The sequence below is a fragment of the Pantherophis guttatus genome, chromosome 2, assembly GCF_059756535.1.
Source record: "Pantherophis guttatus breed Tessera chromosome 2, ASM5975653v1, whole genome shotgun sequence".
Lineage (NCBI taxonomy): Eukaryota > Metazoa > Chordata > Lepidosauria > Squamata > Colubridae > Pantherophis > Pantherophis guttatus.
Genome location: NC_142064.1, coordinates 103249710 through 103269469, shown reverse-complemented (window position 1 = coordinate 103269469; position 19760 = coordinate 103249710). Strand labels below are relative to the sequence as shown.

Sequence of the window (19760 nt, the reverse complement as noted above, 5' to 3'; positions counted from 1 at the left end):
AACCCCACACCAGGAGGCTGAAGCAGACCCTGTTGGAATTTCTGCACTCCCCCCACCCCCGACCCACACAAGAAGACCCTGAAGGGGGAGACTCTCTGCAGCAACACAAACATTCATTGCATGTATCCGGCCCAGGGGATTTAGTTTGAGGACCCCTGATTTAGTGCAATATAAAAAATGCAAATAATTTTTCTGCGGACCATCAAAATTTTCCCACAGACCACCAGTTGGTGACTGCTGCCCTATATAAGCAGCTCAGAGGGAGGGAAGGAGGAAAAGTCCACTCCTAATCCATCCAATGCAATCCCCAAAACCAAGCTACAAGCATTCCAGGATGACAGAGTGGATTGGAGTACATGGTTGTCCATTTGCTCCAAATCCTTTGGCTACTGTTTAGTGACAGCTGGAAAAAATCAGCTAGCTACTTGTAGTGTGGGAGGAATCCAATACTCTTAGGTACTTGAGTTGCTATTCTGCATCTGTAACCTTTAAGTCATGACTTGTTACATCTGATATCCTGATAGGGAAGGAAAGGAGTATACAATGGTAGAGGGATGAGCTTGTATGCTTCTTTGTGACATTCTGTGACAGCAATCTTTTCTAGATCCCCCCCCCAAACAAAATCTTAGATAAATTCTAAGATAAAATGATCTTTGAATAATTTAGGACCATGAACATATCACTGACTCGTAGATTAATATGCCATCCCTTAACCAAATGATTGAACTAGTCACGAATTGCAGGTAGGATATGTTCTTGGATCAAGTTGAACATTCAATTTCCTACCCATCTAAAATACCCCTCTGAGTTCCATCCATTGGATTTTAAGCCCAACAATGCTGATATTGAATAGGTGCCAAAAGGTGCTTCCCTGGAGTGGGCTGTTTTAGGAGGAAGATAATCATTATAAAGCATTTATTTCTTATAAACATATTCTACCTTTCCTCTAAAGAACTTAAAAGTGGTGTTCCTGGTTCACTTCTCCTGTGATCCTCACATTAACATCACTTTGAGATAGGTTGAGCTGAGGAAAAGGAATGTTTCTAATTCAACTAGCAAACAAACTAGGATTTGGGAATTTGTCCAAGTCCAAAACTATAATCATTGCCCTGCACAGGTAGGAAAGCTCAACTGATTGCAGACTCTCTGAAATTTCTAAAACTTGAGAACTGGATAGAAGACATGGTGATGCATCTTTCATACCTCTTTTAAGCATGATCATCTTAATTAGAACAAAAAGGTTTGAGGAGACAGAACAATTCTAAATATAATGAAGGTGAAGTCAAGGAAAATTAGAAAAAAACTAATTGTACTGTGGGAATTATGTTACTTTTTGCCTTGGTACTGATTGTGGCTTGCTTCTTTGTATCAAAGCAGGCAATTTCACTTTCTCTTTTCTTGGGGATCCTGTAACGTCCACAAGAAGTGATTGAACTTTTGGATGGATCTGGACTCCCTTTTCACTTCCTTCTGCATCTACTGAGAAGGAAAAGAGTTTTAAGACTACAGTATATGCCCTAGACTAATTCTACAACTCATGAAGAGGTTAGGGTACAATTAGAACCAAAGTGATAAAGGAAGACAAGATTGTTTGCGGTGATGCTCTCTGAGATCACTTAGGAGAAAAAGAACCTGACTGGTAAAAAAAAATTGAATTTTATTTGATAACCAATTGAAGGCCTTGAAGAAATATTGATACTTTCAAGGGAAAGAGAATGGCATCTATTTTTGGCTAGAACCAATGCCACTCTCTTTCAAAAGGTACCAACTACCGTATTTTTCAGAGTATAAGATGCACTTTTTTACCCCCCAAAAGGGGGTGAAAATTTAGGTGCGTCTTATACACTAAATGTAGCCCTGCCCACCCACTGGCCCCCACTCTTTGGCCTGTGCCTCGCAGCAGTTACCTTCTTGCAAGTAAACAGCAAGAAAAAACAGCCCATTTCAGCTTCAGCATAGGTTTATTAGCACAAGTTTATTAGATCGGCCTCCCTACTCTCAGCTGATTTGCTCTCAGCTGTTTTGTGCAGGGCTCTACTGCTTGCTGCAAAGAGTGCTGGAGCAGATTTTTTTCCCCTAGCTATGCTGAAAAAACGAAACTGAAAGTAAAGCAGGCTCTTTCCTGCAACGTGACAAAATGAGGCAGAGAGAGATTTCTTTTTCTTTTTTCTCATCAAAAAAGGTAGGTGGCAAACAATGGGAAATTTAGGGCGAAAGAGGAGAGTTCAAGATTTTAAAACACAAAAGAAAAAACGCTCTATTTAACTAGGGAATTGTAATAATTGAGATACTATTAATTGTATATTGCAGTGATGGCTAACCTTTTTGCCATCGCGTGCCAGGAGAGGGGGGGCGGGGGAGGATCATGCGCACACGTGCCCATGCCCATGTGTGCACAACCCCCTCCCCACTCGCCCCCCGCTCCTGGCACATGATGGCCTGGTAGGCCCGTTTTTCTTTCTTACCTGATTCCAGATCCTCTCTGTGTATCTGGGAATGGCGAAAACAGCCTTTCCCACTCCCTTGGAGGCCCTACGGAGGCTGAAAAGGCCCATTTCCCAACTCCTGGTGGGACAGGAAGTGACATTTTTTGCTGTCCCCAGTCTCCAGAACCTCTCTAGGAGTCTCTAGGAGCCTCTCTAGGAGTCTCTAGGAGCCTCTGGAGGCTGGGGACAGGAAAAAACATCACTTCCTGTCCCACCGGGAGTGGGGAAATGGGCCCTTTGAGCCTCCGTAGGGCCTCCAAGGGAGTGGGAAAGGCTGTTTTCGCCCTTCCCAGATACACAGAGAGGATCTGGAGCCAGGTAAGAAAGAAAAACGGGCCATCCCCACCACCCCCAGGCCCTCCAGAGGCAGGAAACAGCTTGTTTCCCTACTTCTGATGGGCCCAGAAGGCCCGAAAATCAGCTGGCTGGCGCGCTCATGCACTCCAGAGCTGAGCTGGCATGCCCACTAATATGGCTCCGCGTGCCACCTGTGGCACACATGCCATAGGTTTGCCATCATGGATATATTGTGTTGAAAGCAGAAATGGTTAAGTTGTGGTTTGGAGGAATATATGGGGGAAATTATTTGGTTTATTATTATTGGTAAATATAATTAATTGATTTGTAAGAAATTGGATTGCATGGAAATCAATCCAATTTGGAGGGTAGAGCTGAGGATTTTGTTCAATATCTGCATGACAAAATCACTCAGATTCGGGAAAATCTGGACTCCGACTGGATAGTTCCAGGGGGATGACTGAGGCAGGTTTTGAGAATGTTACCTGGGATGAATTTGATCCTGTGACCCCTGACGACGTGGACAGGATTCTGGGTGGACTGAACGCGACCACATGTTTATTGGACCTGTGCCCCTCCTGGTTAGTGCTGGCTTCCCAGGAGGTGACGCGAGGCTGGCTCCAGGAGATTATAAATGCTTCGTTGGGTGAGGGTGACTTCTCCGCCGCCTTGAAAGAGGCGGTGGTGAGGCCTCTCCTCAAGAAGCCTTCCCTGGACCCGGCAGTGTTGGCTAATTATCATCCGGTCGCCAACCTTCGCTTTGTTGTGAAGGTTGTTGAGAGTGTGGTTGTGCGACAGCTCCCCCAGTACCTGGATGAAACGATGTATCTGGATCTGTTCCAGTCGGGCTTCAGGCCTGGGTAAGCATGGAAACAGCACTGGTCGCGTTGGTTGATGATCTCTGGAGGGCTCGGGACAGGGGTTGCTCCTCTGTCCTGGTCCTATTAGACCTCTCAGCGGCTTTTGATACCATCGACCATGGTATCATGCTGCACCGGTTGGAAGAGTTAGGGGTGGGGGGCACTGTATTACGGTGGTTCTCCTCCTTTCTCTCCGACCGGTTGCAGTCTGTGTTGGCAGGGGGGCAGAGGTTGACCCCGAGGCCCCTCATATGTGGGGTGCCACAAGGGTCGGTCCTCTCACCCCTTTTGTTCAACATTTATGTAAAGCTGCTGGGCGAGATCTGTGGTTTCGGGGTGAAGTACCACCAGTACGCTGATGACATCTCCACCCCAACGATGCCCTTAAGTGATGTCCTGGTGTCTGGAGGCCGTGCGGATCTGGATGGGGAGGAACAGGCTCAGGCTCAACCCATCCAAGACCGAGGGGCTGTGGTTTCCGACGTCCCGATATAGTCAGTTGACGCCATCGCTGACTATTGGGGGCAAATTGCTGGCCTCCACGGAGAGGGCTCGCAACTTGGGTGTCCTCCTGGATTCACGGCTGTCTTTAGAAGAGCACTTGACGGCCGTGACCGGGAGGATTTTTCATCAGGTTCGCCTGATTCGCCAGTTGCGTCCCTTTCTGGATCGGGACTCCCTACACACAGTCACTCATGTCCTCGTCACTTCCTGCCTGGACTACTGTAACGCTCTCTACATGGGGCTCCCCTTGAGGAGCACCCGGAGGCTCCAACTGGCGCAGAGTGCCGCCACGCGGGTGGTTGTGGGGGCAACATGGCGCTCCCGTGTGACACCTCTCCTGCACGAGCTGCACTGGCTCCCGGTGGTCTTCCAGGTGCGCTTCAAGGTTTTGGTCACCACCTTTAGAGCGCTCCATGGCTTAGGACCTGGTTATTTAGGGGACTGCCTACTACCACAAGCAGCCTCCCACTGGCCGGTACGCTCTCATAGAGAGGGGCTCCTCAGGTGCCGTCAGCCAAACAATGTTGACTGGCAGCCCCCAGGGGGAGGGCCTTCTCTGTGGGGGCACCCACTATCTGGAACGAGCTCCCCCAGAGATACGGAGGATCCCGGATCTGCGCACTTTCTGCCGTGCTCTTAAGACTCTCCTATTCCAGCAAGCCGGCCTGGCCTAATTTTCTCCCCTGTTTTAAAATTCTTTTAAATCGAAATTTTAATCTATTTTAAATTATTAGGATTTTTAATTGTCTTGGACTAAATTATTTAATCTGGTTTTAATTATGTTTCTAACTTTTGTATCTATGTATTTTATTTTGTGCCTGTTCACCGCCCTGAGTCCTTCAGGAGTAGGGTGGTATATAAATTTAATAAAAACAAAACAAAACAAAAACAAAATAATTGGAATATTCATGTTCATATTGATTAATATACAAAAAAGATAGTTATAACTAATTGATTTATATAAAAATGTTGAATTTGTATTAAACAATTGTAATATTAAATAATTAACCAATGTGAGGATGGATATAAAAATAGATGACAATGGGAAGGAGTGTAATATAGAATAGAAGGGAAAATTGAATTTGATTAAGATTAGAGATGAGAATGAAGGGTAATACTGTTTTTTTTAAAAAAAAATAGATGAGGAATAAATATGGCAAAAAGGAAATATAGAAATTGTAAATTTAATTGAAATGACTAAACACTGTTTAAATTTGTGAACCGGCCAAATACTCTGTTCAAAGAAAGTACATTGTATGTTTGTATGTGTGTTTGTCTAAAAAATTAAAAAAAAAACTTAAAAAAAATAACAACCAAAAAAGATAGGTGCTTCTTATACTCCGGTGCGTCTTATACTCCAAAAAATACGGTATATTATTAAATATATTAAGTGCCAAAATTTTGCTACATCTCTATTCTTTGCTATGTCAGTAGCTCAAAAAAATTAATCTGGTCATTTTACATCAAACTCTAAACAAAGCAAAATGCCTATATATAAACAACAGATTTTCATTTAGGATCCAGGTAAGATAACAAAGGAATAAAAAAAGAACTTTATTCTAGAGTTCCGTTTTTGCAGAATTATGCAACTTTTCTAGGTTGAAGGCTTTTGAGTGGCATGTCAGAGATTTAAGTAACAAATTAAATAGAATTAATGCAAATTAATTCTATTAATTAGCATTAATTCTATTCAGTCTTGCATTTAATATTTTCCCTTTTCTGTTATATTAAAAATCACAATTAAGTCATAACTTTTGTAGATGCCTGAAGCCATTTTAATACTTTAGGGATCAAAGGCCACAGGTGAATTGTCTGCATTTTAAAAGCTAGTTTTGGGATCTCAAAATACTGCCAATACTGATGATAGTGGATGCTGTGATTTGCTATATATCTCATTTTCTCCACTGTGTTACATATTACAGTTTATTCATAAACAGTAAGGTATCTGTTATGAACTTTGACTCCTCAATCTCCCTTCATCCAAAGGAAGCTAAATGTGTTAGAATAAATATTTTCTGTATTCAAGAAAGTAGTTGAGGACAACAAAATATGCTACATGTAGAACACATAAGAACACACAACTTACCAATATTACTTATTAAGTACATATTAGCTATAAAGATATACAGTAGATATTTTTAACATGTTATAAAGTTCTATTAATAACTGCTTTTTTCAAAGAGCCCTTTGGAATGGTTTACCGTTTGTAAAATGGGATGGATAGGTTTCAGCATAGATTGAAGAAGAAATGGTGTTTGGAGGCAGTTCTTTGGAATGCTTACGTCTGACCAAGCCATCGCTGACTCCTAAAATATAAATATAAATTCATCTGAAGCATTTCTATTTTGCTATATATTTATTAAACAAATTTGTATAACTGCCCAATTCACAATGAGGTGGGTGACTTACAAAATTTTCAAAATGCACCATGTAATAAAATCCCATTAAAAAAGCCCCATCTCTCCTCCATGGCAGCAACAGCACAATCAAATCAGCCATTATGACAACTTGCCATGGCCAACTCTCTACAGGCCAATTCTCCACGGGACAAGATATACCCTAATATCAAACAAATGGTGGAAAAGAATCATTAAAGAAAGAATGCAAAAGGAGGGACAAAATGAAATGTGAATAACAATAATTTAAATTGTTTTAATTAATTAAATTGAATTGTTGAATTGCCCTGCAGCAAATTGTCCCATGGTGGATTGGACACAGCAAGTTGTCCATTGGTGAGTTGGCCACGGCAAATTGGCCATGGGGGAGGAGGGTTGGCCATAGCACGTCCCATTCCACTCAGTTTCATTTATAGTCCATGAGCCTTGTGAAAACCACATTTTTAGGGTTTTTTGGAAAAGCAACAGGGAGAAGACCATCTGAACTTAGGTTCACTATTCGCTCTGAAAGATACATTATTTTCTTGAAAAATAGAATAGAAAATAGAATACATCAAAAAAATAATAATAATAAATGACAACACCTACCCTCCAATGCATGGTTTGAAAACACGTAATGTGAAAGTTCTTAATATTTTACAAAGCTTTTATAAAGGCCAGCTATAATGAAAGCAAATTATTTTTATGACATCCAGATGGAACAGATGGTGGAAAGGTCCCAGCCTAGTCCCTGGTTGTTTCTGAGAGCAGCAGCCTATATTCTTTGTAATTGAGGAAATGTTATCTACGTCTTTAAATTTTCCTGTCCATTTGAAGGCACAATATGCAAAAGAAATTATTTGAGAGTTTTGTGACATCTTAATTGTAAAAAGGCAAGTGATTCCATTGCTGTGCAACTCAAACTTTCCACGTTGATGATTCCAATAATCTAGGGAACAGGATTGTGAGGGCAGGACTGCTAGTTGCAGCAGGTATTGATGGGTTTGACAGGTGAAAGATTTAATGGTTGCAAGGGAGTTTCTTACAATTACAGAAACATGCTTTGAAGGACAATTAAGGAATATAGTTTGGTAAGCTTTATGAAGAAAATTCCTAATCTATTTTCTTGGCATCCAATTAGTTAGAACAATGCGATTTTTAAGAGAAAAGCATCCAATTGGTCTTACTGCCCTTATTCACTGAAGAATTTAAAATGAGATTGCAGGAGAGAAAAAGTGAAAACAGAAAATATTGCAAATATTTCTCTCTATCATATGTTTTTTAAAAAACATGCTTGTCAAACAAGTAGTCAGCTTTTCTAAATCAAGACTGGTAGCATAGAAGCCACTCTGAATCCAATAGACACATGCTACAAGGTTTTCACCAGGCCTCTGCAGATATCACTGTACAGAGAAGCTTTGCACAAGACTAACTCAGTTTCTAAGCTCAGGAAAAAGTGAACAAAATTATGAATGTTACATTTTCAGGATCAAGGAAGTTTTTGTGATCTATTTATTCTGCATTCTTTATTGTGCTATTAGCCAACCAGAGTGACTGAGAGAGGAGAGACCATATACATCAAATCAATTAATAAATAGCTAATTATAAGTAGGTGAAAAGCTATCGAGAAAGAAGTCTGACCATCTGTTCAGGAAATACAGCACATCCACTTACCGTAGCTTCCTTACCAAATGTTATGAAAAAAATTCTAAAGAAACTACATTCTTTGTGAATTATTTCTGAATTCTTATGGCAGCTAGCAATTTAGTGTCCAAGGTGCTTAGTGGCATAATACTTACGCCACTCCTAAATACCACCTATGGTTTCTTTGTGGTTTTTAAAAATGTAATTTAAAATTGAAGAATTGAACTGAATAAGCTTCTTGGATGAGAAGCAAAACATTTTCAAAGAAAACAAAAAACAAAAAAAAGTCCTGTTGCCTTTTAGAAAAGCACCTTTGGGACAACTATGATCTGAATAGCCTGTAAATTAAAATATATATTTTGTGTGTGTGAAATAACCAAATTTTTCAAGAGTTCTGTATTTTTTCATAAGATGTTACAAAGTTTTGGACACTGAAATAAAAAATATTAATTCATATTTATTGCTGACAATACTGTGCTAAAGATTTACAAGTGCTTCATCAGCTACAAGAAAGCCTTCAATTGTATTGCTCATGAGAAGCTATGGAGAGAAGCTATGGAGAGAAGCTATGGAGATGTACCAGTACATCTGGTCAAGTTGATTAAATCACTGTGCACAAATCAGGAAGTCATTGTGTGAATATCGTATGGAGACACTGAATGGTTTAAGATAGAGAAAGGAGTATGACAAGGTTTCATTCTCTCTCCTTTCTTATTCAACCTGTATGCCAAAATGACTGTGAAGAAACTAGATCTCGAAGAATCAAAAATCGGGGTAAAGATTGGAGGTAGAAATATCAACAATCTTTGATATGCTGAAGAGACAACTCTCATCTCAGAAACCAAAGTAGATCTGGAACATCTGATCAAGAAAATCAAAGAAAAAAAAATAAGAATTTTGGTCATTTTCTGGACATCAAAAAGACCAAATTCATGACCACTGGAAACATCAGAATAGAAGCTGATGGTGAGGAGATAGAATGCATGGAAAAATTCACTTTCCTAGGGTCGTAGATCGCTCAAAGCAGTAAATGCATCCCAGAAATAAAATGTCAGGTTGCACCAGTTCACACAGCTATGAGGAATATGAGCCGAATATGGAAAAGCAAGGACATCAGCCTAGCAACCAAATGTAGTATAATCTATTCTATTGTAGCTACCTATGGTTGTGAAAGTTGGGCATTAACAAAGCAAGATAAGTAGAAAATGATTCATATGAGTTATGATAATGGAAAAGGCTCCTGCATATTCCTTGGATAGCAAAGGTGACCAATAAGCAAGTACTAGAGTGCATAACAGCAGATATGTTACTGGAAGGAAAAACTACAAAACTGCATTTCACTTATTTTGGTCCTGTCATGTGGGGGAATTCACTGGAGAAAGCAATTATGTTTGGAAGTAATTCAAACAGTAAAAGGAAACCAGGTCACCAAAGAACATGGTGGTTGGATGCCATCAAACCTGACACCAGCCAGTGTATAGAAATAGTGCAAGATAAGAAAATGAGGAGAGATCTGTAAAATGTATTTCTGTAAAATACATCTGCAATAGAGTAAAAGCATTTTTTCCCATTCTTTTTTCTGTCAGTATGAATTACTGGTCTCTTTCCATACTACTTCTCAAGCATTTGTTATATTGCTACTGTATTCAGTATCCAGCACCCAATAAATGCAGTAAATTCAGAATTACTTGCGCTCTCTCCACCAGTTTCATTTTCAGAAGATTCTGTAAATGTATCCAACAACAGTTCCTTTGTTTCTTTGTCTGGAAAAGGAGGGAGCATTCCTGAGAGAACTTCAACATCTGGAAACTTTAAGGGGAGAAAAGAATAAAAGCAGGAAAAGCACTTTCTGACAAAAACACTGCTAAAACAAAATAATCGACTCATTTTTTACATTTAGAAGGACAAAAACAAGAGACTAATTTAATGGAGCTTACATACTATGATCTGATTTTCTTTTTCTTTTTATTTGTTGGTCCTTGAACATATTTTAGTGATAACAATTCTCCTAAAAACTGTGATGTGGTTAGAAAACTGCAAATCCATAGATCAACACCATAAAATTTATTTTCATATTAAATATACACAAAATGTCATAATTCAGCTCTTCCTCTTCCCCAGTTTGTTTTTGATGTATCTTTATTTAAATTGTGAAGAATCTTTATAAATATCCACTATGGCCTTAGACAGGGAGTCTCCAAACAAAAGAAGGCATTATATAAGCTAAAATATAGCTAAAATAAGAATCAAAGACTAAAATGATCCAGTGCTATTTAAAGACAACATAGAATAAACATTTTCACCTGAAAACTAAGACCCTGGCCCAGGAGACCAGGACAGATGGCAATTTTGTGCTCCACTTTTTTAGTACTTAACATCGTTTTAGACTCCAGAATATTTGACAATAGAGTTCTTCTGTTGATACATAGGGATAGCTGGCCTATAACTCTTTGAGGTATTCTAGACTATTTTGTAGGTCAATGGTTAAGTCACCATAAGTCATATCCAGTTGCGCCCCTTTCTGGATCGGGACTCCTTGTGCACAGTCACTCATGCCTTGGTTATGTCACGCCTGGACTACTGTAACGCTCTCTACATGGGGCTCCCCCTGAGGAGCACCCGGAGGCTCCAGCTGGTGCAGAATGCGGCCGCACGGGTGATTATGGGAGCGACGTGGCGCTCCCACGTAACACCTCTCCTGCGCGAGCTGCATTGGCTCCCGGTGGTCTTCCGGGTGCGCTTTAAGGTGTTGGTTCTCATCTTTAAAGCGCTCCATGGCTTAGGGCCAGGGTATTTGCGAGACCGCCTGCTGCTACCGATAACCTCCCACCGGCCAATACGCTCTCACAGAGAGGGCCTCCTCAGGGTGCCGTCGGTCAGGCAATGTCGGCTGGCGGCCCCCAGGGGGCGAGCCTTCTCTGTGGGGGCACCCGCCCTGTGGAATGAGCTGCCTCCTGGAATACGATTGATCCCGGACCTCCGGACCTTCCGTAAAGCCCTGAAGACGTTTTTATTTCATCAAGCCGGCCTAGCCTAAATGGTTTTTAATTGGGATTTTAAATTTTATGGAATTGGGGTTTTAAATTTGGGTAGCCAATGATTTAATTCTTTTAATTATCTTAACTTTTGCATTTGTATGTTTTTTAATTTTGGCTGTTCACCGCCCTGAGTCCCTTCTGGGAGAAGGGCGGTATACAAATTAAATTAATAAATAAATAAATAAATATCCAACTTTTCACGATTTAATTCCTTTACAGAAAGATTTCCTTGAACTAATTTAACCTGACCCATCTTTCACCACTTGCTTACCTCTTTTTGAAGAAATTGCATTCCAAATTCAGACTTGAAATAGGGAGGGATCTTTTTGTACCTCATCCTCATAAGACAATTCTTTCCATCTTCAATTTCCTGCCTGAAGATTTTTTAAATGGGAGGAAAACAGAAATATCTATAGCAATATAATCATTTCACATTATTTTATAATTTATTCAGGGATTATTAATGCATATTACTGGTTCAAAACAGGCAACTTTATTATTTTCTCAATTTTGCTAAAATTAATAAAGAGAAAGGACTACTGAATAAGCCTTATGCATGTATATAGATTTGTGAAGGTTATTCTGTTTATATAATAGTTACTTCTTATTATTCTAGAAGTTATTTCTAACACTCTGGAAGACAGTAAGTTTTAAAAAATATTGATTCACAGCTGAAGGACTGGCGAACTGTTTGCATTTTTCATGTGTAATTCTCTTTCTCACTTATAGAAAAATAATTTTCAGTTGCAATAATATGCTTTTTTTCTGGCAGTACATTACTGAAAATTAAATGAATAAAAAATCATTTCACAGATCGTAAAAGGCCCATAGTTCCCCACCCATTTTATAGACTACAGGAAAACAGGAGAAGTGAGGTACAAGGAGTGAGAAGGCTTCCAGGATGTAACTGAAAAATTAAAGCCTTTCTGTTCTCTCATTAATACTACTAGTACTTATTATTTTTATTTTTTGGTATGGCACCGATACTATGCAAATTACTAACAAGTTCTACCATTTGTGTATGTACATATGCACATATATGAATGCACATACTGAGAAAAAAGTTGGATAAGCTCAAAGAAAAAAACAAGGGCCTTCTTTATTGGTTCTCTCCAGGAGCATGCTAATATAATAAAAATATAAACTTGCTTATAATGTAAACTTTTAAGAGGTCTTGGAAATACATATTAAGTATATAGCTAAAGGAGTGGGAATTCTCCCATTGGGGAAGCTAGTAGTAATTGCTTAGATTAAGTTAAATAAAATTTATACTATAGAAAATAAAGGAAAGAAGGGGGAAATACTATGGAGAATAAAGGAAACAATATAAAAAAACAGATAATTTAGAAACTTTCCTAAATTTATCCTGGAGAAGGGGATAAGGAGAAGAGAATTGTTGGTTCAAATCAGTGGTGGGATTCAAATTTTTTTACTACCGGTTCTGGGGGGGGGGCTTGGTGGGCGTGGTGTGGCTTGGTGGGTATGGCTTGGTGGGCATGGCAGGGGAAGAATACTGTAAAATCTCCATTCCCTCCCCAATCCAGGGGAAGCTCACTGCAGAATCCCCATTTCCTCCTGATCAGCTGGGACTTGGGAGGCAGAGATAAGGGCGGGGCCAGTCAGAATTTTTACTACCGGTTCTCAGAACTACTCAAAATTTCCACTACCAGTTCTCCAGAACTGGTCAGAACCTGCTGATAAGCCACCTCTGGTTCATATAGGTGAACACGATGGAAATGACAAAGAAACAGTTATCAGCAGAACTACGAGTATCAGCTGAAAGCTTGCTTCAGAAAATAGTAGATTTTCATTTGTTTCATTTGTTAGAAATATTAGAGGAAATCTTGCATGGTCATCTTACAAGGATGTTACAGCAACATCCTATAAAAAACAGCATGAACTAGGACATTGACTAGGTTGTTTTGAAGTTGATTTCCAATTCTGATTCTCTCTTCCCAAATCTTTGCAGAGCAAGAGGATGAAACTGTGGAATTCTGTTCAGAGTTATTCCTAATAATACTTAAATGATAAGACAGGTTCCAGAAATTTATACTAGAAATAGCTGTCTGATTTAAAACCTTCAGACTTCAGAAAACCTTTCCCCCCTATAGCTTCTGTTCGTGGTTTCTAAATCCTATCCTAAAACTAATGCACCATTACCTGGTATGCGCTAATTTGTTCTGCCAGCCAGAAATCTTCATGGGCTCGTCGTGGCTGCATAAAGGAAAAAGAAACATTTCATAAAATTCACAGAGAGTTATTTAGAAAACATTCCACTTGATTTTAAATATGACATGACACATGGCTCCATTTCATATGGTAAAAACTAATCATATGTTTCTATTTCAAGGCACCTGGGATAATCTCATTGCAGCCACACTAGAAGCAGTAGCTTCCTTAGATATCATATTATAACATCTATCCTATTGTGACTCCGTGGCGCCATATTATGATTATTTTATAATGGTTTTACCTTAATTTAATATATTATCTCGTATATTGTACTGTCCACATATTTTACACACACACACATACATACATACATACATATACTGTATATATACACACACACATATATATACGCACATGTATATAAATGTATATATGTACATACATATATGTATATGTATATATATATGTGTGTGTATGTCTGTGTATATGTGTGTGTATGCAAAGGTGATGCTTTACTTAAATTAAGTAAACACCTAATTAAAATTAAACACTTTATATTTGTGTTTATATATACAATGTGTTTTATAAGTTGTATATCTGTGATTGCATGACTGCTGTAGATGCCATACACTAAATAAATACATATTCTTCTATCAACAGAAGCAGATTCAGCTGATGGAATATGCCCTTTTCTTCTGCAGTCTGCCACCCAAAATATTCTTACCCAAAATGTTCCAATCCTTTAGAGCAATTCCCCAACCTTTCTGTCTTTGCAGACCGGAAAAGGGAGAGGGGATGGTTCCTTGTGAGCAGCATGCCCACACATTCTCACATGCAGCTCCATTTGTGCATTATGCACAAGTGGTGAGCTCACATGCCCACTGCTCATGAAAATGGAACTGTGCACACATTTTGCAAACTAGACTCAAGAAAAGATGGAATAAAAATCAAATGGCATCTTTTTAAAATCACTTAAGATTTTCAGATGATGTTGTTCTCTGCTCACAAGACCCAGAAGAGTTACAAAGACACATGCAAGAGCTGCACAAAGCAGGAGAACCATTTGGCTTAAAAATAAACCTGAAAAAGAGCTAGGTTATATTTAATAAATTCACCAAATAAAGAAAAGGTTTTATAGGTATCTGGAGAAGAACTAGACGTAGTAGACTACTACATATACCTTGGCCAATGGATCTCAATGGAAGATGATACAATAAAAGAAACTGAACGATTTGTTAAATGTGGTTGGCAGGCATTCAGCAAGCTAAGCATAATTTTCAAGAACAACCTCCCCCTATGCCTGAAGAAAGAAGTTTTTGATCAGTCTGTGTTACTTGCTCTAATGTGTGCCAGTGAAACATATGCCAGTGACACTAATCTTACAATCAAGACAAAGGCTACAAATGGTGCAAAGAGCCACATAAATGCTTGGCATTACAAGACAAGAAAGACCTGCACATGGATTAGAGAACAAACAAAAGTGTACGATATCATCAAGAGAGTAAAAGAACTGAAATGGAAATGGGCTGGTCACATAGCAAGAAGAACTGATGGCAGGTGGATCAAGGCAGTCATTGAATGGATCCCACTTGATAAAAAGCATCCACAAAAGAGACCTAAAACAAGATGGATTGACAACATCAGCAAGTATTGTGGGCCCAATTGGCAAAAGAAAGCTCAGGGCTGTATTGGTTGGAAACTTGCGGAAGAGGCCTTCATCTTGCAGTGGATGAACAATGGCTAAAATGATGATGACGACGACGATGAAATTGAAGTAATCTGAATGTTTTAGATACCAATATCTCCAAGAGGAGAGAGTTCAATTCATTAACAACACCAGAAAAATCTTTGCAGAATTCCTTCACTAACCTCATGTTTTATAAAATACTACAGTACAATATTAATTATATATTTTTACCAAATTTATTTCTGCTCTGCAAGACATACTATGATGGGATGTAGCCCAGAGACACCAGAGGAAGGAGTACTTTCCCAGACAGTAAAGAGACAGCAGAGAATGGAATCTGGTTTGCAGGAAGAGGCCGAAGGTGAACGCCCCTAGCGATTCACAGACTACGTCTAGTAGTTATGCAGGTAGTCTGCATAACTATCCAATTATGCAGTTTAGTTTGGCAAGATTAATGCCAGGCCCAATCAAGAATGACACATGGGGTTATTTCTGAATAGTCTTTTTTTATTGTGTTCACTTATAGACAGAAATCTTGGCAGACTAAAGCAATCACCAGCATAACTACTAGATACACTGTGAATTGCTAGGGGTGAATTCGCCTTCACCCTCTTGATTCCAAGCTCTGCTGTCTCTTTGCTCTCTGGGAAAGAGCCCTCCCTCCTGTGACTCTGCACTACATTTCACCACACATATCCAGTCATACAGTAATAAGAAAACCATTGCTATAACTTTTGGAAATGTTTCTTGCACCAAATTCTCTTACCTCATCCTCATCATTTTCCAATATTCTTCCGTTTGCTTTGAAAATACTTCCTGTGATGAACTTGGCACCTCTGATATCATTGCCTGCTCATACAGTACAGAAATTGGAGCTGCAAATTCATGAAAAAAAATTATCAAAAACTAAAGTTAGATTTGTTGCCATTTTTCACTTCAAGTCTGCATCCGTTGCTTTTAGTGAATAGTCCTGGATCTATCCCATTCATTTCCCAAATGGAATGGGACATCTCAGCACCACCATTTTGCAAAGGCCATGTCGCCAGGGGCATCTCTGAGCTGCCATCTCAGTGTAGGACATTGTCATGGGAAACTCGCTATGGGATAACTTGATGAGCCTCCTGTGGCAGCTCCCTTCGTGGGGGATGGGCACTGTAAAGTGAGGCAAGGAAATCTTTGGAGAAGGGAGATGAACCTCCCCCTGCAAAAGGTGGGCTAAGCAGGAGTCATTGACAGTCGCCAGACAGCTGTCACCATCCCTGCTTGCCCCTTTCCCCATCTGGGAGTCATCAGGGTCCAGCACAGCATGACAAAGGAAAAGTCCGCAATGCTGAGATTGGCACAGAGACATGCTCCAGCGAGGATCCCGCAAGGAAAAAGGAATGGGCAGGATGTGCTTCTTGAGTATGGGCAACAAGGCAGGCAGGATATGCTTCTCACATGTAGACAGCACAAGACCAAGACTGACACAGACACCATCCTCTCATGAGAAAAAAGGAATGGACCAGACATGCCTGTTGTATGTGGGCAGCACAGCACTGGCACAGAGGCCACTCTCCCGTGAGGGTCTATGGGGAAAAAGGAACTGCCGAATGTGGCCTGGGCGGAAGGCCTCCCCAATGGGTACGTAGCAGATGGGATGTGGTGCTGCAGGAGAGGTCTCAAGTTGTCTGCAGTGAGTTTTCCATGGTTATTTGTTCCATTCCAAAGTGGCCATGGCAACATGTTTGTGGCAAGATGGCGGTGCTGAAATGTCATAGACCCTTCACAAAACAATGTGTTCACAGAAATTTTGGTACACAAAGAAGTTCCAATCAGGATATAAGTACCAATGGCCCCCAGACATGGCCGTCATTGTTTCTCAAACAGGGAACATATGAGAATCATTGGTCATTTTCCATGTGAATATCTTTAAGTAGTATTTTCCTGACAATTAGGACAATTAATCAGTGGAACAACTTGCCTCCAAAGGTTGTGAATGCTCCAACACTGGAAGCTTTTAAGAAGAGATTGGATAACCATTTGTCTGAAGTGGTGTAAGGTTTTCTGCCTAAGCAGTGGGTTGGACTAGAAGACCTCCAAGGTCCCTTCCAATTCTATTATTCTATTTCTATTTCTATTCAGCTCCTGCTATCTAAATACTGCTAAAACTCTCATTCCTATAACTTTAACTAGGAGAAATTGCATCATAGGGCAACATTTTTTGAATCAAGATACCTCAAATGGTAACTTACACAATGCATCCAAAATCTGGGACCAATGACTCCCATGGAAGTAAAATTTGGCAAATTTTATAAAATATTTTATGACATAAATATTACCATAAAATGGTTTAGGACATAATACAAAATGTCACGAAACACTTCTTGTGTTGAAGTTTGACTGTGCTATGTAGTTCAAACCTGAGCTATTTTCAAGGCAAATATATCACTGGATGTATCCCAACTTTTTCACAGAATGTAGTACATTACAAATTCTGTCATTTTTTTTAAAGCATTGAGGAACATGGTAAGAAAATATCTCAAAAGAGTGATTCAATGGGTCACAGGTTTTGTTTACTAGCAGTGTAAAATGTAAACACTTGGCTATTATAATAAATTGTGACTTCTTAAGGTTTGCCCAAATCAATGCTCAACCTAGGGAATATGGTCAAATGGTTTAACTGATAGAGCCATAGAACTGCCTGATTTCCTCTACTGGTCTCTTCCTTGAATAATCTGAGCAAGCTAAGAATGTATGCCCTCACAGCTGCCATTTTCAATCTACAATGGAACTCGAATTAGGGCTTCCCGACACTTGCACTGGAATGCAGTTGGACAGCAAATGAAGATAATATGCACAATATTTAGAAAGGAAATCCCTTTGCAAATGGCTGATACAGGAAGCCAAGGAATGGCATGCAGGTGCCATTTACATTCACTACTGAGAAAAGAATTTCCTATCATGCAGTCTATAGAAGTACACATGAATTCTTGTCATAGGATACTAACTAGGTCTGGATTGGACAATTGCAAGACAATTATGCAAATTGTATGCATAAAATACCTTCATACATATATTGTATGTATGTATGTATGAGTGTGTGTGCATTTATACATATATAAAACAGTTTAGAGTCAATTGCTGTTAATTTAGATACAGTGTAAACTTCTAATTTCAAAGCTGAACATTTACAAGGTTTCCTGAATGGTTTCCAGGATTCTCATTTGTAAATAATTGTTAATAATTCTGTATCCTTTTTGAATGACACACAATATTAAAATTTGAAAAAGTCTAACAAAATGGAGGGAAATATTATGCAAAATATGAATAATCGTTAACTCCAGAAGGGAAAATTAAAAAACTTAGAACATTAAATTCTTACCTCTACTGCAAAATTCTGAAGATTCTTCAAGACTGGGAAAAGACTGCAATAAACATAAATAGAAGATCTCTTGAGTCAGTTCATATAAATTGACTCTGGGACAAATTGGAAAGCTTATTTTTTGCTAGACATCTGATAGCACTTATTAAAATGTTGCATGATAATGCCTATATCCAATTAGGCTTGAAAACCAAGTCAGCTTTTCCCCCCTACTTGCCAGGTGGTCAAACAAGAGAATATTTTAACTTTCTTGCTATTTAATTTTTATGTCAATGATATGGTAGAAAGAATGGCTTTGTGAGTTAGATGGACAATCTCTAAATCTGATCAATAAATAAAACTAAATAAAACTATCAAAATCTGCCATCACAGATCTGGGTAGTAAACCTACTGCATTATTTTTATATGCAGATGATAAGTGATTACCTAAACTTGATTTACTGAACTGAGAACATGAAGGGCATATGAGTCCTATTGATAATGTGCTGGTTATTAACTATCAAAAAACAATTAAAAAACATTTTAAAAAGTGATATGTACAAGGTAGATTAAAAGCTTTTGAGGTCAAAGTAATAATGAAGTTATTTTATGGTTTCTAAATGCATGCAATATATAAGGCTATAGAGTCATTATAAGTCATTACAAATAAGCACATAGAGTCATTAGAACATGTTCAACCAGGATTTCTAAGGGATTTCTAAGCCTTCAATTAAGCACAGAATGGCATTAAATAAAATTTGAGTGCAAATTGAGTATATATATTACCTATTGGCTTAATTTTTTAAAATTCAAGCCATTTAGTTGTTGTTTATCTCCACCAAGATAAATTTTAGTTTTCTTGGTGGAAATAACTTAGATACTGTGGATTTAGACATAATGCACTGATCTCAATTAATCAATCAATGGCTGCTCCCACTCCTCCAAATTCTATAAATGGAGCTGGATGAATGGAAGATCACCTGGAAGCACTGTATGACTGTATGACAGATAGAAACAATTCTGAGAAGAACTTCCGGTTGGTGAATCCCAGCGATATGGCGCTGTGACAGCGATCGCTGCTTGCAGCGCCACTTTTTTGTTGCGTTTTGAGGTCCCTTCGAGGCGTGGGAGCTCGGAGAGCTCCGCGGACGATAGCGGGGTGTCAGCAGGCAGAGCGGTGAGGAGCAAGCACTCTCTGCTGGACCGACTACCGCTGTCAAACTAACACGGCGCGTCTGCTTTAAATGGCAGACTTGAAGCTGTGATAGCCAACAAAAGACAGGAAGCAAGAAGATTTCGGTGAAGTTGGTGCCTATGATCATTCGTACTACTCTCCCTTAAACACGCTCGGAGT

General features: G+C 39.3%; 1 protein-coding gene across 11 annotated transcripts in view; it reads right to left on the bottom strand.

The window, feature by feature from the left end:
• The window catches only part of SPAG17 (sperm associated antigen 17), a 112093-nt gene that overhangs the window by 7099 nt on the left and 85234 nt on the right, over positions 1–19760 (bottom strand). For 5 of the 11 annotated variants that reach the window (XR_015732750.1, XM_034411031.3, XM_087888322.1 and 2 more), the window contains 7 exons: positions 18428–18470; positions 15830–15938; positions 13365–13418; positions 11476–11578; positions 9855–9975; positions 6349–6453; positions 1331–1479 (listed from right to left, as the gene is read on the bottom strand). Coding sequence is in view for 6 of the 11 variants with exons in the window: in XM_034411031.3 (XP_034266922.1) it covers positions 1331–1479; positions 6349–6453; positions 9855–9975; positions 11476–11578; positions 13365–13418; positions 15830–15938; positions 18428–18470 (684 nt within the window). In the remaining 5 variants the exon portion in view is untranslated. The remainder of the gene's footprint in view (positions 1–1330; positions 1480–6348; positions 6454–9854; positions 9976–11475; positions 11579–13364; positions 13419–15829; positions 15939–18427; positions 18471–19760) is intronic. The other 6 variants (XR_015732751.1, XR_015732752.1, XM_034411032.3 and 3 more) reach the window with 2 other exon arrangements.